We start from the raw sequence: 14,217 nt of genomic DNA on the forward strand, positions 1-14,217 counted from the left end.
CACGTTTGCTTAGAAACTCCAGTCCCTCTTCTTAGTACTCCGCCAACCCAGCGTAATTGGCTCTGTAGCCCGTGCGTGGGAGGGTGGCTCAGGCGTCACTGGCAGCGGTTGAATGGGGGCCCTAATCCCCGCCTCCTCACGGGAAATGAAGTCCTTTCTAATAGTTTCTCTGACCAAGTCAGAGCGATAGGACTACATTTCCCAGAGCGCGGTCTGCCAGGCGGCTTGGGGGCGGTGCCTCACGTAAGTTACAGTCATCGCAAGCCTCTTCGGCGGGACTGTGATGGCCGGAGAGATGACGATCTTAGGTTAGTAACGAGGGGGGTTGTTTACGCTGTCGCGGGCACCGGAGCGGTTGAGGGAAGCAGGGATGGGTCGGGGTCGTTGTTGCAACCGCTGGATTCCGCTAGCGTGGCGGGAAAGGTGTCAGAAAGGTGACTTTGAGGCGGTTTGGGGCTGTTCCCGACGCCGGGTTGGGGGTCGCCTCTAGGAATGACCTGGCCGCTGTAGGCCCGGGTAGGGCCGGCGGCGACCCTCTGCATACATTTCGAGGATGTTGGACCTCAGGAAGTGTTCTTATCCAAAGAATGTCGATTTTTGAATCGTTGGTTGAATCGGGGTCTTTGAGAGGCCTCTAGAATGTGCATCTCCGAGACCCCTTTGTGGAGGAAGGGGAAGTAGCACTAGCAGCCTCCCGATATGTGGGCTCGTGGGATGCTGGATTTTGAGAGATCCAGGGCTCTTAAATGTGTAGGCCAGTGTGGTTTCCACCAATCCGGGTAGGAATTACCCTCTCCGGACCAGAATGTGATAAAATGTTTCTGAAAATGAGTCTGTAAGAGCGAGTGGAAGGTGGGAATGGCAGTTGATTTCATTTCATTACGTTTTGATGAGGATTTTTGTTATTTTTTATTGAGTAATTAATTGTTACTAAGCTAAGAATTAGTAAAAGAGACTCCTTTAGATTGGCATTTTGAGTTGTATGTAACCTGGGTGGACACAGATGTATAACACAGCCTCCTGAAACCAAGTAACAGATTAATTATAAATTCGAAGTGGCTTCTTTCTCCTTCACTTACATTTACAGGCAGTGTAACAGTTGTACATGTTTGGTTTTTTCATAATTAACATTTATTGGCCAGCTTCTGATAGCTAGGAACCATTTGTGCAGGGGATTCAACATGACTAAAACCTAACTTCAAAGAGTTTCCATTTGTGTTAGCATGGAGTTACACACTTCTGTTCTCCTAAATATCATCGCTGCAAGATGTCCTTCATTCATATTTAGTACAGAAAAGGTTAATTGTGTTCTGTTATGAAGACAGTTTAATATCTAAGCAACTTCCAAAACTATTTTGATCTAGTTTATTCATTTCATCCTTTGGAAAGGAAAAAGGAGAGGAGAGATAAAAGAGTTTTAGCATTACAATATCAGGGCTTTGGGTGTGGAAATTTTAATAATAGGGTTTTGTTTTAATATTGATATCTAAAGCTAATTATAAAACTATAAAATCTAAATAGCAAACTGTGGAAAGTTCTGAAAGAGATGGGAATACTGGACCACCTGACCTGCCTCTTGAAAAACCTGTACGCAGGTCAGGAAGCAACAGTTAGAACTGGATGGAACAGACTGGTTCCAAATAGGAAAAGGAGTATGTCAAGGCTGGATATTGTCACCCTGCTGATTTAACTTATATGCAGAGTACATCATGAGAAATGCTGGGCTGGAGGAAGCACAAGCTGGAATCAAGATTGCCAGGAGAAATATCAATAACCTCAGATGTGCAGATAACACCACCCTTATGGCAGAAGTGAAGAAGAACTAAAGAGCCTCTTGATGAAAGTGAGAGCGAAAAAGTTGGGTTAAAGCTCAACATTCAGAAAACTAAGATCGTGGCATCTAGTCCCATCACTTCATGGGAAATAGATGGGGAAACAGTGGAAACAGTGTCAGACTATTTTGGGGGGCTCCAAAATCACTGCAGTTGGTGATTGCAGCCATGAAATTAAAAAGACGCTTACTCCTTGGAAGGGAAGTTATGCCCAACCTAAACAGCATATTAAAAAGCATTGACATTACTTTGTCAACAAAGGTCTGTCTACTCAAGGCTATGGTTTTTCCAGTAGTCATGTAGGGATGTGAGAGTTGGACTATAAAGAAAGCTGAGCACCGAAGAATTGATGGTTTTGAACTGTGGTGTTGGAGAAGGAGAGTCCCTTGGACTGCCAAGGAGATTCAACCAATCCATCTAAAGGAGATCGGTCCTGGGTGTTCACTGGAATGACTGATGTTGAAACTCCAATACTTTGGCCACCTGATGTGAAGAGCTGACTCATTTGAAAAGACCCTGATGCTGGGAGGGATTGGGGGCAGGAGGAGAAGGGGATGAAAGAGGATGAGATGGTTGGATGTCAACACCGACTCAATGGACATGGGTTTGGGTAGACTCCAGCAGTTGGTGATGGACACGGAGGCCTGGCGTGCTGCGGTTCATGGGGTCGCAAAGAGTTGGACGCGACTGAGCAACTGAACTGAACTGGGTCACATTCTGACTTTTGCTCCAGATAAATGACTTTTCCTGTCAATATTAGTACAAGTATTACTGAAATGTTTCTTTTTCAGCCCTTTACTCACCCATAAGTTAAGTACACTAACATACAGGGGGTTTTTTTTGTTTGTTTTTGTTGCTTCATTTTAATGGTATTATAGTCAATTTGAATTGTGAAAAACATGATGTTTGAGAAATGTTATGAGTATAAAAGAAAAAAATTTGAGACTTTATAGTCTAGTATTGAAGAGTGATTTTAGTGTTGTAATTTATCAAATTGTACTAGTTTGATAAGACATAACTTTTAATTTGCCTATATTTCAGGATCAGCTGTTTTGACTCTCCTGTTGGCTGGCTATTTGGCACAACAATATTTACCATTGCCTACTCCTAAAGTGATTGGAATTGACCTTGGCACTACCTATTGTTCAGTTGGGGTATTTTTTCCTGGCACAGGAAAAGTAAAGGTCATTCCAGATGAAAATGGTCATATCAGCATACCCAGCATGGTATCCTTCACTGATGATGATGTTTATGTGGGGTATGAAAGCTTAGAGCTTGCAGATTCGAATCCTCAGAACACAATATATGATGCTAAAAGATTCATAGGCAAAGTTTTTACCCCGGAAGAACTGGAGGCTGAAATTGGGAGATACCCATTTAAGGTAAGTTAAACTGAAATGTATTTTTAGTTCAGCACACTGTTACAATTAGTTCTTTGGCTTCAAGTTACAAAAATGTATGTTTCAATGGACTCAGTTTGTATGGAAGTTATATTATCTCATTCAACAAGCAATCCCACAGTGGCTCCTGGGTTGGTTAATTCGTTGGTTCCACAACACTGTTGAGGACTTAGGACACTACCATCTTCTCACTCTGCCATCCTCAAAAATGTATTGTAGCAGCTGGCTAATGAGTTCCCGTGTACCTATAGATAGATGGATGGATAAATAGATACTCTCTTTGTGTTTGTGTGTGTACGTATTTGTACATAGAAAAAGAGATCATACTAGGCATGCTGTGTTTTGACTTATTTGAAACTCATAAATATATGTATAGTTTTACATCATTATCTTTCATGGTTGTGTGGAACAACTGTTCTACCATTTAATTGTCCAGTCTCTGTATGTTTTATTTTTTCCCTAGTTTTCCACTATCATTGGAGCTTCAGTGAATGTCATTGTTTGTACATGTGTATTACACTTGTTTGATAATTTTCTAAATTTGATAGGCCAAATGGTTGTATGTTTTTAAGGCTTCTGATTTGTATTGCCAACTTCAGGCACATGTGAAAAGTTTACATGCTCTTATCTATTTTTCAGGCTGCCTATGTCTTCAGTAGTTATTATTTTTCAGTCTTTGCCAATAGATAAGTAAAAAATGGTATCTGGTAGTAATTTGCATTGCTGTGATTTCTAGTGAAGTCAGACTTTTAAAAAAATCAGTTTATTGCATTATTCTTCAGTGATCCATTTCTCACCCTTTGTCCTATTTTCTTTTGGGATGTTTATCTTTTTTGAATGACTATAAAAATACATTTGTGACATTTAAGTATCCCCCTTTTTTTTTAACTAACTGATGTATAATTTTGTTTTTTAACTGTCAAGAATATTAGATTTTTTATGTGGTAAAATCATCTCAATAATTCCTTTAAAATGTTTTTAGAGTCTTATGCTACTTACAACAGCCTTTGCTATCCTATCCACTTGTATTTTTTTTTTCTAATGCTTTTATGTAAGTATTTGTAGGTTTGGGTTTTGCTGGGCTTTTTCTCTTAAATATTTAGATATTTATGTAGGATTTTCTTTTTTTTTGGTAAATTATGAAATAGGATTCTGATAGTTTTGAAATTAGATGATTATATCAGTGCTGCTTATTGAATAACCCATATATAAGAGCTCTGAAATTTTTATTCATTTTTCAGAGGAGAAAAAAATTTCTCCAGGTATGTATTTGGTTTATTTCTTTGCTTTTCTTTTAATTTTTTGTTAAGTTCAGTTCAGTCACTCAGTCATGCCCGACTCTTTGTGACCCCATCAACCGCAGCACGCCAGGCCTCCCTGTCCATCACCAACTCCCAGAGTCCACATAAACCCATGTTTATTGGGTCGGTGATGCCATCCAGCCATGTCATCCTCTGTCGTCCCCTTCTCCTTCTGCCCTCAATCTTTCCCAGCATCAGGGTCTTTTGTTAAGACCCTTTATTAATTTGTTATTTTTATTTTGTAATGATAAAATTGTATAAAGCTATACATTTTCCTCTAAATTGCAGCTCTGGGTACATTACTTATTGATCCTAGAGTTATTTTAATGTGTTTTTTTGTGTGTGGTTTTTTTTTGAAGTTTCTCAGTAGTCCAGTTTTTTTGTTGTTTCTCTTTCATGGTTACTCTGAACATACTGGAATTAATCTAATTTTTTTAAATGTACAAATATACAACTACATTAGCAAGGATAATATACTAATACACGTTTTCATGGAAATAAGAATGTGAGTGATACTTGATTCTTAGCAAAAATAGTGAAGTATTAAAATTATTCTTGTTAATATGTGCCAGCACATTTTTTCAATTATCTGTTATGTTTGGAAATAAATAAGTTTTTTGAAAAAGAAGATCTTGAGTCACATACATGATTTAGCAACTGTTATTCCTTCTATTGGGCTTTCCTAGTAGCTCAAACAGTAAAGCATCTACCTGCAATGCAGGAGATCCAGGTTCAGTCCCTGGGTCAGATGCCCTGGAGAAGGAAATGGCAACCCACTCCAGTATCCTTCCTGAAAAATTCCATGGACAGAGGAGCTTAGCAGTCTACAGTCCATGGGGTTGCAGACAGTCGGACACGACTGACTGACTAAATTCCCTCTTATCTCATCATTCATTTTTTTCTTACATTTAACATATGTATTGAGAATCTTCTCTGTTCCAATTCTGTGCTGCTGCTGCTGCTGCTGAATCGCTTCAGTCGTATCCGACTCTGTGCGATTCTGTAGATGGCAGTGCACCAGGCTTCTCCGTCCCTGGGATTCTCCAGGCAAGAATGATGAAGTACACTGCTATTTCCTTCTTCAGTGCATACTCAGTGATAAATTTTATTTTTCTGCTGTTATTAAAAACTAGAGTGGATTCATTTTATAATTTTAAAGTATGTCTTTTAATAGCCTCTAATCTTTGTACATGCACTTGCAAGATAACAAATGAAATTTTATGACCTTTTCAGGGTAAGTTTTGATTGAATACAGTCAATGTATATATGTATATATATATATTTATGTGTGTTAGTATATGTGTATGTATAATATGTATGTAGATATACACACACACACTTATATATAGTGTTTTCATCTTTGCAAACCTTATTCACAGGTTTTAAACAAAAATGGAATGGTTGAATTTTCTGTGACAAGTAATGAAACCATCACCGTTTCCCCAGAATATGTTGGCTCTAGACTGTTGTTAAAATTAAAAGAAATGGCAGAGGAGTATCTTGGAATGCCAGTTGCCAATGCTGTTATTTCCGTACCAGCAGAATTTGATCTAAAGCAGAGAAATTCAACAATTCAAGCTGCTAACCTTGCAGGTAATATCACTTGCCTGAGTTGCATTTTTCTCAAAATTTTCTTAGGCTGAAAATCTGTAATGAGGTGTATTATTTTGCAAACCACTTGATTAGGCGCCTAGACAAACTGTATGGTAGATAAACAATTAAGAAGGCTCCATGGTACAATGTAAAATATGTATATTCTGACAACAGCCTATCAGGTATATGACCAAGAGAAAAACATGGACATATTAGCAGTGAGGAGTTTGTTCTCCTGAACTTGTTTTAATGTGAAGAGGAATATAATACAATGATTTTTAAAAATCTGAGGTGGGAGAAAATTTATTTGATACCATTCAGAAAATACTGATTACCTAGGTAAACAGAACAGGTAAACCCTTTTTCTCATGGAGCTTATATTCTATTGGAGGAAACAGAAAATCAGTATTGAAGATAAATATAGTGTTCTTACCTTTAACATTCTGTCATTTTTGAGGTTGTACCCAAGTCTGCTTTTTGGACTCTTGTTGGTTACGAGGGCTACTCCATTTCTTCTATGGGATTTTTGCCCACAGTAGTAGATACAGTAGATACAGTGATCATCTGGATTAAGTTCGCCCATTCTCGTCCATTTTAGTTCACTGATAGCTAAGATGTTGATGTTTATTCTTACCATCTCCTGTTTGACCACATCCAATTTACCTTGATTCATGGACCTAATATACCAGGGGTATTTGGTGTCAGAGGATGAGATGGCTGGATAACATCACTGATACAATCGATATAAACTTGGGCAAACTTCAGCAGATGATGAGGGACAGGGAGGCCTGGTGTGCTGCAGTCCATGGGGTTGCAAAGAGTTGGACACGACTGGGCGACTGAACAACAACCCTTAGCATTATTGACATGTTAGCCTGAATAATTCTTTGCTGGGGAACTATCCTGTGTATCATAGGACATTTTGCAGCATCCCTTAACCTGTACTCACTAGAAGCTAGCCAATAGCACCGTCTCTACCAAGTAATGATAATTTTATGTCTCCAGACATGGCTAGATGTCTTTAGAGGAAGAAAATGATCTCTGGTTGAGAGCCTTGATACAGTGTGTATCAAAAAGTAACATGCTGTGGGAGAGGAAGGTGGGATAGAGGTTTAAGAGGAAGGGGATATATGCATACATATATAGCTGATTCACTTCATTGTTCAGCAGAAATTAACACAACATTGTAAAGCAATTTTATGCCAAAAAAAAAAAAAAAAGTAACATTCTATGGCTATGACCAACCTAGACAGCATATTAAAAAGCAGAGACATTACATGGCTGACAGAGGTCCGTCTAGTCAAAGCTATGGTTTTTCCAATAGTCATGTATGGATTTGAGAGTTGGACCATAAAGAAAGCTGAGCACTGAAGAATTGATGCTTTTGAATTGTGGTGTTGGAGAAGATTCTTGGGAGTCCCTTGGATTGCAAGGAGATCAAACCAATCCATCCTAAAGGTGATCAGTCCTGAATATTGATTGGAAGGACTGATGCTGAAGCTGAAGCTCCAATACTTTGGTCACCTGATGCAAAGAACTGACTAACTGGAAAAGACCCTGATGCTAGGAAAGATTGAAAGTGGGAGGAGAAGTGGATGACAGGACGAGATGGTTGGATGTCATCACCAACTCGATGAACATGAGTTTGAGCAAGCTCTGGGAGTTGGTAATGGACAGGGAAGCCTGGCATGCTGCAGTCCATGGGTTGGAAGAGTCAGACACAAATGAGCGACTAAATTAAACATGTTACGGAAGAAAAGACAGGATAAGGGAATGGGCTTGCTAGGTGATCAGAGAGTAGGGGGGACTTGCAGGTTTTGAAGGGAGTGGTCAGATAGACCTCAATGAGAGAGTGATATTTAAGCAGAGTTGAAGGAAACCAGGTAGTGAGCCAAGCAGGTGCATGGAGGAAATAAGTTGCAGGAGAGAGAATGGCCAGTGTAGCAGCCATGAAATGAGAATGTAGAAGATGGAAGGTTGGCCAGTGTGACCAAAGGCGAGTGAGTGATGAAGTCAGAAAGCTAAGGGGAATAGTATTATGGTCTTTGAATAAATTCTTCAGAGTTTGACTAGTTTTTATGGCTCTTGATACAGAAAGTCATACTACTTTCAAGGCCACTCATTATATGTGGCAGTTAGTTTAAAGCAGGAATTTTGTTCAAGGAAATTTTGATCTTTTGTTTGCACATCTACTGTTTAGCATTACCTTGAAATCAGATTTTGCTGTATATTTCAGAGTTGCTTTCAAGGATCTTGCATTATAAATTATTTTTTAAAATACATTGTAGCTATTAAAGCATATCTTCTCAGATTTTTCTTTTTATCATTTTTCTATCTATTGATTTGTTCTTTTACGAAAAAAGTCATTTTTAAAAGATGAGCACCATAAGCTTATTTCTATAGCTATTTGTTACAGTATATGGTTAATGTTTCCCTTCCCACGTAAAATATGAAAGTTAGAAGAGGCTGAGGGATCTTTTAAAATTAAGTATTAAAAAGAATAGAGTGATGTATTTCACTGAATCTGGGCCTTTATTTCTTTATACTGTAGTCATCTTTTAGAATAATTTTAATGATATCCAATTAGAAGAACCAATATTTGTCCTTCCCGTTTCATTGTTTTATTTGGCTTGTGACTGTTCTTTCTTATTATTATTCAGTGAAGTTCATGTTGGAGAAGATACTAATATGTTGTAGGATTAAGTGAAAAAAAATTCCTTAATCATGTCCTTTAATGATTGTTCTTCCCCCCAACCAATTTTACAGGACTGAAGATCTTAAGAGTAATAAATGAACCCACAGCAGCAGCTATGGCCTATGGTCTCCACAAAGCTGAAGTCTTTCACGTCTTGGTGATAGATTTGGGCGGAGGAACTCTCGATGTGTCATTGCTGAATAAACAAGGAGGAATGTTTTTAACTCGAGCCATGTCTGGTAAGAAAAATGTAGGGAGTGTTAACGAGATTCAGCCATGTTGACATATCTAATGTGTAAAAGTGTTCATTTTTCAGTGTGTCAGTATTCTTCACATTCATTTTGGTAATCTTCTGTACTTGTGATCTTGATGCCACCACCTATTTTATTTACAGCAAAGAGTTAAGTCTCAAAAAATGACTGGATATACTGTAAGTCAAATATTTGAGCTAACTGAGCCAGTAGTTTTCACCTCCGTTGTAAAGGGAACAGAAGGAAAGAAATCATTTAAAATGAAGGATGGTCAGTTTACTTCATTTAATAATCTGTTTCACTAAATAGCTATGTTTAGGAAATCCAGTAATAGTATTTTGCATTCTAAATTTTTTTACGGTTTTTGTTTTAGTTTAAGGAATTAAGCCTATGGAACTTAAGTTATAGGTAGTCTAACTGGACTCCATTTAGAAGCAAGTTCAGTGATGGGAATTTATATCACATTACTCTTTTCCTTATTAAATTACTTTTTCTACTTTTTAGCTCTTAATCATTTAAAAAGGATTTTTTTTAAGATAAATGCTTACTAGTACTTTTTAATTGTAAGAAACACTTCTTTCTTTTGAGACTAATGCCACTTTTTGTTTCTAAATTGCTGCTTAAAGCCCAATTTCTTATTTTCTGAAAAAGTATTTGATGTCACTGAGAGACTTCCTTTTACATCAATTGAACCCAGATGTGCACTGTATTTTAATAGTATACTTTTGAATTAAATACATTAAATAAGGATTTATCATTCCCAGAATATCATTTATACATACATACTACACAGATACATGCATATGTAAACACATACATACAGTCATGCTGCTGCTGCTGCTGAGTCGCTTCAGTCGTGTCCGACTCTGTGTGACCCCATAGACGGCAGCCCACCAGGCTCCCCCGTTCCTGGGATTCTCCAGGCAAGAACACTGGAGTGGGTTGCCGTTTCCTTCTCCAATGCATGAAAGTGAAAAGTGAAAGGGAAGTCACTCAGTTATGTCAGACTCTTAGCAACCCCATGGACTGCAGCCCACCAGGCTCCTCCCTCCATGGGATTTTCCAGGCAAGAGTGCTGGAGTGGGGTGCCATTGCCTTAGTCATAATATAATATAAACTTTTTTATTTTTAACTTAGGAAACAATAAACTTGGAGGACAAGACTTCAATCAAAGATTGCTTCAGTACTTATACAAACAGATCTATCAAACGTATGGCTTCCTGCCCTCTAGGAAAGAGGAAATCCACCGATTAAGACAAGCTGTAGAAATGGTCAAGTTAAACCTGACACTTCATGAGACTGCCCAGATGTCAGTATTACTAACAGTGGAGGAAAATGACAGAAAGGGACCTCCGACTAGTGACAGTGGACTGCCAAAGGACAAATTTTCCCCAGCAAATGACCCCCATGTGGACAGCATGTTTGGAGCTAACCTTTCTGAAAAGAAAAATGGAGAGGGTCAGGTTTTATTTGAAACAGAAATATCACGAAAGCTCTTTGACACCCTTAATGAAGATCTTTTCCAGAAAATACTCGTACCCATTCAGCAAGTGTTGAAAGAAGGCCACCTGGAAAAGACTGAGATTGATGAGGTGGTCTTGGTTGGGGGTTCAACTCGTATTCCTCGAATCCGCCAAGTCATCCAAGAGTTCTTCGGAAAGGACCCCAACACGTCTGTAGACCCTGACCTGGCTGTGGTGACAGGAGTGGCTATCCAGGCAGGGATTGATGGAGGCTCTTGGCCTCTCCAAGTCAGTGCTTTAGAAATTCCCAATAAGCATTTACAGAAGACCAACTTCAACTGAAGTACGGAGGGATGGCCATTTGAGATCTTGTCTAATGATCTCTTCCTCTTTATCAGACCACCTCCATCAGCCAAATAAAGTCTCAAAAATGTCTCACACATATACCTGAAAGATAATGTTTATATATATGAAATTTTGCATAACACTTTGTTTTAAGATTGAATGTGACCAGATCGATCCTTCTCGATTTTGGAGAGATCCCATTCCTACAAGTACTTATAAAATGATAGAATTGAGGTAAACTCTCTTATTGGAGCATAGGTGACTGTATTTTCTGGATTCTGGAAGTAGATATCCATGTGCACTTAAAACTAGATTCTGTAAACATTGCCTAGTGCCAGTTATATGATTCCCAGTTCTTACTAAATTGTGTTAGCAGGGGCTGGCAATTTATTTACTTGGTTATCAAATGTAATTCTTAATTTGAACTATACTTGAAGGACAGTGTTGATGTCGTGTACTTACATTGACTGGGAGATAGCAGTGTTATTTATATAAGCTGCATATACAATATTCAATAATGGCCATATTATATGACAAAGTTAACCGTCACAAATTCAGTGTCCTGTTATGTGTCCTATTCATGTAACCTGCATTCTCCAGATTTTTAAAATATATTTATTGAATCAGTTTGTTTTCTTTCTAAAAAAGCTACAAATTTATTCAGATATTTCATTACCAATTTACATTTTATTTCTTTAATCTGCTATCATTCTCTGCTTCGATTTCCATGGTTCTGCATGGTTAGAAAACAAAAAGAGAATTATTAATTGCATTTTAAAAATGTGTTAATATCACAGTATTTATTACTATAATTTTTTTGGTTATTTTAAGACCTTTGTAGATGTTGATAAGGGGCTTTCCTGGTGGCTCAGTGGTAAAGAATCTGCCTGTCAATTCAAGAGACACAGGTTCAAGCCCTGGGTTGGAAAGATACCCTGGGGAAGGAAATGGCAACCCTCTCCAGCATTCTTGCCTGGGAACTCCCATGGAGAGGAGCCTGGGGCTACAGTCAATGGGATCCCAAAGAGTCAGACACACAACTTAGCTATTAAACAAGACATTGATAAACAACAGTAATTAGGTACAGTATTTATTTATTATTTTTTTTTTTTTTCAGTGTTTATTGTCAGTAAGCCCTGGAGAATTTAGCTTGCGTTTGTTTCAGCTTTACTGACATTTTTCCCCAAATTTAGTTGTGAATGAGGAAAATTGTACTCATTTGCAAAATCCTTGTTATTTGTTTCCCATCATCATTTAAAAATAATCAGACTTGGACTGTTTTAACCTTAAGGTTATTTTGTGATAAGAACAAAAAACTCATGAATACTGGAAGTAATGTGGAAATCTCACAGAAGGCAATGTTAAAAAATGTCCACAAATCAGTATAGTTTACAGTATCAGTATAGTAATATTGGTTTAGTGCAGTAGTTTTAGTTTGTTTTCTTTTAGAAAAGCTGCAGGAACCAAGGAAGAACACATAGTGGTTTTATTTGTTATGCCCCTATTATTTGAAGATTTTCTTTTTCCTTAATAGAGGCTACTTCCTCTCAATATTCAAAAGTTATACTCTGGTCAACATTTTTGCTAATGTAAAATATGTCTCTATCCATTGCTGAATTAGAAAGGATGTTGAATTTCCAATCACTGAAAAAAAGAAGCAAACTCATTTCAGCAACATCAAAACATTTCTGCTTCTCATAGTAAAATCTAAGTGTTTTTGTAGATTATAAAGAAAATATTTCTTAGCAATGAAATTGCTGTTAATTTCAATCAGATACTTCTGTGAATAGAAAATGTCTGTAGTAGATAAATTGAAAAATAGAAAATGTCTGTTCACATGTTTTATTTTGAACTGAATGGAGAAATGCCAAAGAGGAAGCCTTCACTGCATTATAAATATATTCAAGTGTTCTTTTGAACTTTATAAAAATTTTTACTAGACTTAAAAATGGAAAAAGATCTTTGTGCAAAGGTCTTTTAAAAGAAAAGTGTTCAATTTATTAAAATCTCTGTATATGGTACCAGCTTTAAAGCATTTTAAGATTTTTTAAAGTTCGAATTTCTCTGATACATGAGATAGTTAGGACAGTCTGTTAAGAGTTCTTAGAAGAAACGATTTGCAAAACAGAACGGCTAATCTCATACTCTAAAATTAGAATTTAAAAAATTTGATTGTGTCTGAAAAATAGAATGGCAGTGTTGGAATTTGGAGCCAATAGTTCAGCATATTCTCTAGTATATTACACTTTTTAAAAAATAGTGTCTGTCTGCAATCATATTTAGGAGGCTATGTATAAATAGTCTTGAAGTCAATGTAGTTTATTTAAAAGGTAAAAATGCATTCTGAAAGGGATCATTTATATATAATAATCTGAAGACATTTTGCATAAAACTATATTTTGGTTGTACATCTTGCTAGTGTTTTTTGAAGTACATAACTTTTAAAAAAATTAACTGTCTTATATGATTAGAATATGTGAATAATTTATTTGGTGTCAGGAATGTTTTGGTACCTCCTGTTTTCACTGGAACCACTGATGTATCAGCAGACACTATTGTGTGTAACATGTTCTGAAAATCATAGTTACTGTGCATAACATTGTGCCTCTTTGTGTGCATACAGGCGGTTTACATTTTAATGTAAATAAATGCCACTTTGCAGTTTGTTTTTTAAACTGTGTCCTTTATTTTCTATTTGAGACTATGCCAGAGCACATTTTTGAGGTGTATAAATAAGAAAGGAAATGGGAATAGAGCTGATCTGATGCTTACGGCACATGACCTCAGCAGGTATGGCCTAATTTCCTGCATCCTGAATGTCCCTGAAATTGCTTACTTTTCTACTTATTTATTTTTTAATTGTTTATTGGCGTATAGTTTCTTTACAGTGTTTTATTTCTGCTGCACAGCTAAGTGAATCAGTGGTACGTGTACATATATCCCCTCTTTTTTGGATTACCTTCCCATGTAGGTCACCGCAGAGCACTGAATAGACTTCCATGTGCTATATAGTAGTTTCTCATTAGTTATCCATTTTATGTATAGTATCAATAGTGTATATATGTCAGTCCCAATCTCCCAATTCTTCCCTCCTCCCTGCCTATCATTTGTTCTCTAGGCCTGTGTCTCTGGTTTTTCTTTGAAAATAAGTTCATCTGTATCATTTTTATAGATTCCATGTATAAGCAATATAGTGTTTGTTTTTCTAGATTAGTTTTGGCTCCGTTATAGTCAGAAGCTGTGAATTTATATTTAGAATTCTGGGTATCCTATTCATGATACAGGAAATGTCTCTTCTAATTTAAAGAAATGACATATACCTAGAATTCTGAATACC

At 37.2% G+C, this 14,217-nt stretch overlaps 1 protein-coding gene across 1 annotated transcript; it reads left to right on the forward strand.

Annotated features, from left to right (window-relative positions):
* On the forward strand, positions 233-13,555 carry HSPA13 (heat shock protein family A (Hsp70) member 13). Its single transcript, XM_005674769.3, has 5 exons — positions 233-308; positions 2,874-3,214; positions 5,913-6,126; positions 8,893-9,060; positions 10,210-13,555. Exons 1-5 carry the CDS (start codon positions 284-286, stop codon positions 10,875-10,877), a joined length of 1,416 nt encoding a protein of 471 aa, XP_005674826.1. The 5' UTR covers positions 233-283; the 3' UTR covers positions 10,878-13,555.

The sequence above is a fragment of the Capra hircus genome, chromosome 1 (genome assembly GCF_001704415.2).
Source record: "Capra hircus breed San Clemente chromosome 1, ASM170441v1, whole genome shotgun sequence".
NCBI classification, from domain to species: Eukaryota; Metazoa; Chordata; class Mammalia; order Artiodactyla; family Bovidae; genus Capra; species Capra hircus.

Bases quoted from the DNA above. Each gene is read 5' to 3' on its own strand.
- HSPA13 (XM_005674769.3), top strand. From the start codon at position 284: ATGGCCGGAGAGATGACGATCTTAG. The intron at 309-2,873 runs GTTAGTAACGAG...CCTATATTTCAG, and splicing joins CGGAGAGATGACGATCTTAG to GATCAGCTGTTTTGACTCTC. The intron at 9,061-10,209 runs GTAAGAAAAATG...TTTTTAACTTAG, and splicing joins TTTAACTCGAGCCATGTCTG to GAAACAATAAACTTGGAGGA.